This window comes from Cetorhinus maximus, chromosome 10, assembly GCF_964194155.1.
Source record: "Cetorhinus maximus chromosome 10, sCetMax3.hap1.1, whole genome shotgun sequence".
NCBI lineage: Eukaryota > Metazoa > Chordata > Chondrichthyes > Lamniformes > Cetorhinidae > Cetorhinus > Cetorhinus maximus.
The window spans coordinates 1,847,226-1,856,104 of record NC_135888.1 but is presented as its reverse complement, the minus strand read 5'-3'; the positions used below and the strand labels follow the sequence as shown (position 1 = coordinate 1,856,104).

General features: G+C 38.2%; 1 protein-coding gene across 1 annotated transcript; it reads left to right on the top strand.

Annotated features, from left to right (window-relative positions):
- The first annotated feature begins 2,278 nt into the window (after positions 1-2,278).
- pdcl (phosducin-like) lies at positions 2,279-8,451 on the top strand. Its single transcript, XM_078549812.1, has 3 exons — positions 2,279-3,309; positions 5,888-6,069; positions 6,517-8,451. The coding sequence occupies exons 1-3, from the start codon at positions 3,147-3,149 to the stop codon at positions 7,063-7,065; spliced, it is 894 nt and encodes a 297-aa protein (XP_078405938.1). The 5' UTR covers positions 2,279-3,146; the 3' UTR covers positions 7,066-8,451.
- Positions 8,452-8,879: the final 428 nt, after the last annotated feature.

The window sequence follows — 8,879 nt, the reverse complement described above, 5'->3', positions numbered from 1 at the left end:
GAAAAAATTTATGCAAAGGAACACCATTGACCACAAGTCCATCAGGCAGCGGTCGGCACGTAACGTCTTAGAGGCCCTGCGGGAAAAGGAGAGGGTGGACCCTGTGGGATGGTTCCCCGAGCAGACTGTCAAAGTCATTTGGCAGAATGCCTCATCGCCAGAACTTTCCAACAAGCACCAAGACGTAGCTTGGCTGGTGGTGAGAAAGGCCCTCCCCGTCATATCCTTCCTACACGCCAGGAGTCTCACCCCCTCGGCACGTTGCCCTCGAGGTGGCTGTGGTGGGGAGGAGACCATTGTTCATCTCCTTGTGGATTGTGCCTTTGCAAAGAAGGTCTGGAGAGAGATGCAGTGGTTTCTGTCGAGGTTCATCCTGAGCAGTTCTGTGACACAGGACTCTGTGCTCCACGGGCTGTTCCCAGGGACACACACCGAGACAAACATCAACTGCAGCTGGAGGATCATCAACTCGGTGAAAGACGCTCTTTGGTCTGCCCGAAACTTGTTGGTCTTCCAGTGCAAAGAGTTGTCCCCGACCAAGTGTTGCAGACTGGCACATTCCAAAGTCCAGGACTACGTGCTGAGGGACGCACTAAAGCTTGGGGCAGCCGCCGCAAAGGCGCATTGGGGAAGGGTCGCTGTGTAAGACCTTTCTGCCACAGTGCACCGAGGGGCTGGGAACTGTTTAGAGCCCTTCGGGCTGTACAGCTCAAAATGAATGTCTGCAAATGATTGTAATATTCATTGATTGTATTGATGCACCTCGTGATACATGTTGTAAAAGTTGAACCTGATTGTACTTTTGTGATGGTGATTTTGAAATGGTTTGGTATGTTCTTCCAAATATTTTATGAATAAAGTATATTTTTCAAAAAAAAAATACTTTTTAAAACTATACAGAGCAAATTTGCTAGTTACATTGTGGTACAATAGTCAGTTTTTTAGTAAACTTAAAGAATATACATTCAAAAGCTTTTAGAATTTAGAACATGTTTGCTAATGACCTTGCACCCAAAAGGAAGCTTAATTTTTAAACCCTCCTTGAAGGCCTGCAAATGCTGGGATTAGCAGGAACTTGCAGTGGTGATTGATTCATTCTGGGGCATGGTCAGTTTGGTGGGCGCAGCCAGCTTCTAATGTGATGTTGCTTTGAACGAGTGCAGAAGATTGCAGAAAATCAGCTTGCACTGAATGTAACTTGCACTTAGCTCACACAACGAATGCAGAATTTTATGCTGATCTTGAACGAATTGCATATAAAAAAAACCACGCAGCTGATTGGAAGCTCTACCCCGTGTTGCCGTATCGAATTGGACGTTGCATTAACGACTAAGTGGCAAGTATCCTGCCTCCAGTTTGTGTTTTGAATTATTTAGCGTTACACAAGGGTTTTGTGGTGACCTGCTTGTGAGATGGGTAAGCTATATTAATGCTTTCATTTTAAAACATTTGTGATAGAAAAAGAAACGTCCTGTTGACTGGCATTGGTCAGGGAGATGCCAGTTTTGGTGTGTTTTGATTGGATGTCATTTTCAGGTGAGAGCAGAATGGGAAAGATGAGTCCGCAACTAGGGGCTGTACTTCAATTGCCATTATTCTATTTACCTTTACCTCAGTGTTTTAGGCAGGTAGGTTTGTCATTTCCTTTGGGAATCTTGCAGAAGCATAACAAGCAAATGCAAAATTTGGTTGCACAGCATCTCTTCTAAAAGCCATGATCCTATAAAACCGCATGCCTTATCTGGATTAAACGGTTGGTCAATATATAGTTAACTTTTCTACAATCTGTAGCAATCAATCTTGTGTTGGATTCTGCTTAATAGTCTGCTTGCTGAAGAACAGATATTGTATTTGAAGCACGTTCTGTTGGTATGAGTGTTATTTAGCTGTACACTTTGGTGTATTATACCACATTATTTACTAGGATTTTGCCAGGACTGGAAGATTTTTAGCTGTGAAGAAAAATTGGATATGCTGGCCTTGTTTTCCTTGGAACAGTGGAGGCTGAGAGCTGACTTAATTGAAATGCATAAAATTATGACGGACTTTAGAGAGTAAATAGGGATGACCTGTTTGCCTTGGCAGAGCAGTGAAAAGCCAGATTTAAAGTAATTGGGAGAAGGATTAGAGCAGAGACGAGGAAATTTCACCCAAAATGTGGTAGAGACCAAGAACTCCCGGCCTGAAAGGGTGATGGAGGCAGAAACTCACATTACATTTAAAAAGTACTTGGATGTCTATTTGAAGAGCAGTGGCTTGCAAGACTGCAGACTTCATGCAGAAAAATTGGGTTAAGCTGGGTAATCTCTTCAATGATATGGACACTATAGGCCGAGTGGCCACCTCCTGTGTCATAAATTTTCTGTGATTCCTTTGTATGTTCATAGTACCTTCTGGCCACTAGGAAATGCAACTTAATTGGATCTCTTATTGAGGGCATTGAGAAACACTTCCAGAAATCATTTTGATTCAAAATTGTGGTTTATAGGGGTGATATATCGAGAGCAAAGATGTAAACTTAGTTTTATTATTATTTTGCAATCAGTTAACAGTGAAAATGATTTATAAGATAAATTTGAAACATGGAGCATGTGCAAGCATGAACAAACACATTTTTGTCTTAATCTTCTGCAATCCTGTTTGTGGAAACTAGCACATTTACAGTAGTTTTCAATATTTTCCAAGTCTCTTTAGAGGACTCAACTTGGTATAGTAAATTACAACACACAGTACTTTAAAATAGTGAACACTGAAACTCCCTAATTCCCACACGAAAATATTATCACTGCTATTCAGTTTTAATATGAAAGATTATTGCTGGCTGCTAACAGCAATCACTTTTTAACCTGGCAAAATTGAATTATTAAACTGAGCCTGGTAAGGAGCACAAGTTTAAAACTAAAAAAAATAGTAAAAAGTTACCCAAAATGAATTTCCAAAAAGATAATAAAGTGGAGTTAAATTGAATTGGAATTACTAGATAATAAATGCCCTTTTAATGTTGAAGCAAGTTATTGACATATCAGGAAGGTGCTGGGGTATTAGTATTTTTAACACACTTGTAACCTCTGTTAACATGATGGTCTAATCTCTGATTTTCTTTTCCAGTAAATTTTTGACTTTGTTGGTTTGAATCACTGGTTACAATGACTACTTTGGACGATAAGATCCTTGGAGAAAAGCTCCAGTACTATTACAGCAGCAGTGAGGATGAAGACAGTGACCGCGATGAGAATGAACATAAGAGCATCAAAAATTCTGGAATTTCTGTGGGTGCAGAAGTCCGAGAGCGGAGTGCTGTCAACACAGGTACTTGATGAGAAATTTCAGTGGAAAGCAGGAAATGTTTGCTAACCTTAAGGTTGAAGGACTCATTTCAAGCATTTTATTTCTCCTACAGCAAGATTAAAACCAAAAATTGGTGATACCAGGTTATATTCAATAGAGTGTTTAATCATGATTGTCACTCCTTCAGTAATTATTTAAAACAGATTGTTAAAAATTTCTAGGCTAAGATTTCCTCCATTCACTAATTGTAGCAAAGTGGTAAACATGAATATACAGAATGTATGTACGCTTTTGCTGCATATAGCAAACAGGAAATCTTTCACCATCTATCCTCCATCCTAAGAAAGCAAATTTGAATTTATTCCATTTGTCTCTGCTAGTGCTTTGCAATTGAATTTAGCTTGTAATTTTCTCCTTATAGTGTTCCTGAGTATCTCAATATCAATATAGTTTATTTAATGTATAATGCCTCAAGGCAAAGAAGGAAGTGTGACTTTAAAACTTGGTCAAAGACGTAGGAGCAAAAGGGTTAGAGAGGAATTTCAGATATTGCAATTGAGTGGTTGAAAGTCCAACTACTGGTGGTGTAAAAAGAAGGAGGGAATGCAGAAGAGATTGATGCAAAGAAAAAGACAATTTCAGGTTGGGGGAAGGGGGTGTGGTTGCAGTGCTGGCTGAGGTTAGGGAGAGAGAGAAAGGTTAGCACCATGGCAAAATTTAAATTTGAGGCATTGCGACTGTGAGCGCACATGGGTTAGCATAGATAGAAGTGTCAGGTGAATGAGACCTGGTATGGGATAAAATGCAGTGTTGGATGGCTTGAAGTTTAGTGATAGTGAAGAATGGGAGGCCAACCAGAAGGGTAATTGGACGTCAAGATTACAAAGCTAATTATCAGGGTTTCAGCAACAGATTGACTGTACCCAGGTGGAAGGTAGGCGATGTTGCATGAAAATAGGCCAGGAAAGGGCTCAGGGTCAGTGTGTGATAGTGCTAGGGAGAGCAAGATAGCCTATGGCCAGCGCGCACATTTTTTTTGCTGAATGATGGCTTTGGTCTTGCTAATTATTTAATTAAAAGAACTTGCAGCTCAACCAAGACTAAGTGTTGATCAAGTAATCTTGGCAGCAGAGAGTTGTTGGAGAGTTTAAGGGGAAGTAGATGTTTATATCAGTTTACAAACAGAAGCTGGAACCATACCTGCAAATGTTGTCACGAAGGGTAGAATGCAGATTCGGAGGGGATGTGTGTTAAGGGTTGATCTCTCGGGGATTCTGGAGGTGACAGTGCAGGGATGGGAAGAGAAGAAATTGGTAAAAGCTCTGGCTATGATTCAATAGTTAAAACTGGAACCAAACAAAGGCCCCACTGAGGTGAACAACAGAGGAGAGGCGACGAGGACACTGTGGTGGAGTGCCAAAAACTACTAGAAGCTCGAGGAAGGATAACATATCATACTTGGTGTTACAAAAAATATCATTCCTGACTTTGGTTAGTAACTGAAGATGAGGGGGTTGGTGGCGCAGGAACCTGTTTGTGTGGATTCAGACCTGGCTCCTCTTGTGCTCTGTCTGTAAGTTCTGTATCTTCCTTTGCTTCAAAGATTTATCTATTCCTTCAAAAATTGCAATGATCTCTATCTCAACTTCTGTAGCTTTAAAGATTAAAAGATTTACTTTGGCTGGTTGCAGTTAGCACTGCAGAAAGTGCAGGGCTAATTAGGAGAATACCTCCTTAAGTTGGTCTCTCCTCTGATAAATAGAATTAACTCCTAAGGTAGAGTTGAGCTGCATCCAGTGAGACTTAACATCACTTTTAAAATGAAATTGAGTTGAAAGCACTGTAGTAATACTGCAGATCCGATGTTCATCAAACATGATTCTTTAAGTTGACAAACTCTGCAGTGCAAGTCATCCATAGTTTTATTGTAAATAACTTTGATGGTTTCATAGTACTGCAAACGCCAAAGGTACCTGCTCATAGCTTTGACACTCTGAAATCCTTCCTATCGCATCATTTATTGTTGATATAGAATTTGATCAATTAAATACAGTATACCAACATGAACTTCTTATGTCTACAGTCAAAACAAATTTTGCATTATTAATCAAAAACATTGTATGTTTGTTTTGTATTTGATTAAATGTAGCATGTTTTAAAATACAGATTTCATTAATTTTGAGTGTTCTTGATTCTATAGTCAAATAATAAATAGTTATCAACAAAAACATGTCATTATTGGATACCACTGTAGTTCATTGTTTCTCATTGAAGTGCACCAAGCTGAGTTTATTTTGATAAGAGAGAATAAATTTACAAATTAATGAAATGGACAACTCAAGAGTTTATTAAAACATGCTTGTATTATAATTTGTAATGGACTTCAATTAGATATTAAGCTAAAATGAATTTTCAAAGCTACTTGTGAAAAGGATTCATTAACCTCCTGTAATAATAGAGAAGCATTGAACACACAGAATGCATATTATACATTTCATTAATTATGAAGATTACGTTCTGTAACATTTGTCTCAGACTTACTGTCCAGCAGTTGCTTTTATTTTGTTAATCACCATTGTATTGGTTCCCCCTTGTGCAGGCCCTAAAGGAGTGATAAACGACTGGCGTCGGTTCAAGCAGCTCGAAACAGAGCAGCGTGCAGAACAGCGCCGGGAGGTGCGGCGACTCATCAAGAAACTCTCAATGAGTTGTAGGTCTCATTTGGATGAAGAGAAAGACCAGCAGAAGCAGCAAGTGCTCCAGGACAAAATCAATGGAAAGGTTAATGTTTGAGGTGTAACTTGTCAGTGAGGAAACACAGGGCTGCAGAAATATCAAATACAACAATTAGAATTGGATGGAAGCCCCGAAGCATAAATGTGCAGAAATTTTGTCAAAACGAAATGCTAATTGTGGAAGATCACCGTGTGTAAAAAATCTGATTAAAATAGGTTTTACTACATAATTCCATTTTTAATGTTAGATTAACTTGACTGAAGTAAAGTGCATCCAGTGGCAAGAGAAACTTTTCAGTTCATAAAATATTTTTTAATTTTTAAGTTCCTCGTGTGCGAATTGTAGGTTCTAGTTCTGAACATTAATGCTAATGTTGTTGGAACCATATAAAGTAACTAAAATTAGTGAGAAATATGTATTGCAATCGCCTGAATTTGTTTAGCAGTGTACACGTTCAAATCTAACCTTTTTTTGTTGATTTTTATGTTGTAGATGACGATGAAAGAATGCAACATGTTACATGAAAAGGATGATGAAGAGTTTTTGGAGCAGTACAGGAAGCAGCGAATGGAGGAAATGAGGGAACATCTGTACAGTGGAAAGCGTTTTGAAGAGATCTATGAACTGGACAGCTCACAAGCCTTCCTAGACACAATCGACAAAGAGGAAAAGAATACTCTCATAATGGTGCACATCTATGAAGATGACCAGCCTGGATGTGAAGCCATGAATGGGTGTCTGATCTGTCTGGCCACAGAATATCCAGTTGTGAAATTCTGCAAAGTCCGCAGCTCTGTAATTGGAGCCAGTGCAAGATTCACTGGTAATGCCTTACCTGCTCTGCTAGTCTACAAATGTGGAGATTTGATTGGCAACTTTGTACGCATCACTGACCAACTTGGATATGACTTTTTTGCAGTGGATTTGGAGGCATTTTTGCGTGAGTACGGTGTACTGCCAGAGAAAGATGTGGTGTCACCCACATCCATACAGAGTGCTTCGGTGTCTCGTAGTGATGATAGTGATCTGGACGTTGACTAACGATTTATAATTTAATAGTTCAGGACAGTCATCATTGAGGCTTAGTTTATTTCTAGAGCAAATTCAAAGTAAATTACTCTTCTAGAAAGTGAACAGCCACCAGTATCTAAATTGTTACATGGACTACTGATTTGAGGTGGTGCCTGTTTTTAATCTTTACACAAGCTCATTCTTAGTGATGTATGTTAATCAGGCCAGCATAAGGTTTTTTTTGCCCAGGTTATCTTTAGCCTCTGATCATGGTCCTGTACTTTTACATATTATAATTCAATTTTTCTTCCTGCAGACAGTTACCCCCGCCCCACCCTGCCAACATCAGGGCTGTTATTGATATGAGAAAAACTTGAATCATTCCAATGTGTTTACTGTAGAAAATATTTGCTTTGGAGTGGTTCTAAGATGTTATTGGAAATGTTCTTTGCAACAAAACTCTTTAAGTCAAGCTATGCATTTGTTGAAGCTATGCTAAACATACAATTACATTCGTACAGATGATTGCAAATAATGGAAATCTGACGGCATGCTTAGTTTCTGGACACCTAAGTATATCGACTGAAGGTGATATACAGTAGCATATAATTTCTTTCATATTCTAAATATTTTTCCAAATTTGACTTTTCTGATAAACTTTCTAACAAGAAAATAATCTGCTTTCTTGCTATTTCTTGAGGGTCTTAGTCCTTTGTAATTATACCAGAATGCTACAGATTAAGCACTTTTTCTGACAAATTCTTAGATAGAGATCTGGATCTATCCTAGCTGTTAGCGACCTCCACCGCTAAGACTAACTTTGAGCAGTTGAGGGGATACCATGAATCACTTTTACTTTTATTTCTACCTCCTTGGTCCCTTTTATTTATGTAACTTTCCCAAAGCTTTCATGTAATTTGTAATGAATTTACTTTGTGGACTGCTGCGTATAAAAGCAAATAGTTTACATTTTTTCTAAACTTGAAGAAATTTCTGTTTTTTTAATTATATCTACATACAAAAATTGATTTATTTCTGTTAGTTATACTGTGAAGCATGATTGTTAATGTTAAGTTACATTATTTGCATGAAGTTTAAATAAGCACCAAATTTACAATAAGTGCAGCACTTGCGTGTTAAGGTGCCTCATTAGCATGGTAACCACCAGATTTTATAGGCAGTTTTAAACAGTTATTATTTGTGTGCTCAGCATTTGTCTTCTGGAAGTGTAAATGTATATTGATGAGTTTAAAATGTCCCAAATGATGGGTAGCTATTGTGTAATGTCTAACATTGCAATTTTTGTAATATTGCTTCCTGTGAACACACTGTATTTTTAATAGTTCCAATTACAAAGGAAAAGAAATGTACTTTTTCCATTGTCTCCTAATCTAATAAAAAAGTGACATAATCAGATTATTTGTTCATTTACTATAATTTGAACACTCCTTAAGGTCATTTTTCAGTGTTTCTCCCAAGTTTTCTCTGGTCAGCTGCACTGGCCTTGTTTTATTAAATGAGTCTTGTACACTGAAATGAAAAGTAGTTAATGGTTTAATATTTTTCCCCTATAGCTAATTTTTCTTTTTCCTTTTCTTTGCATTTGAAAGCATTTAACTTCATGGGGTGCAATTCCATTGGTTCTTGGGCACCTTGCCTAGCTGCAGATTGAGGTGTGGTCCTTGATGGTGAGTGTTAGCAGGCTGACCATTGCTAAACTCTGTTTGCAAAAAAAGTGATCTGAACACTACAACCCTTTGAGCACTCTAGAGATAAATCATTTTTGACGTATTCGTCCTATGTATCACAGCCAATTAATGTATAATTTTAGCTTAGTCACTTAC

Coding starts and splice junctions, on each gene's coding strand:
- pdcl (XM_078549812.1), top strand. CDS start 3,147: ATGACTACTTTGGACGATAAGATCCTTGGAGAAAAGCTCCAGTACTAT. Junction 3,310..5,887: donor GCGGAGTGCTGTCAACACAG/GTACTTGATGAG, acceptor CCCCTTGTGCAG/GCCCTAAAGGAGTGATAAAC. Junction 6,070..6,516: donor AGGACAAAATCAATGGAAAG/GTTAATGTTTGA, acceptor TTTATGTTGTAG/ATGACGATGAAAGAATGCAA.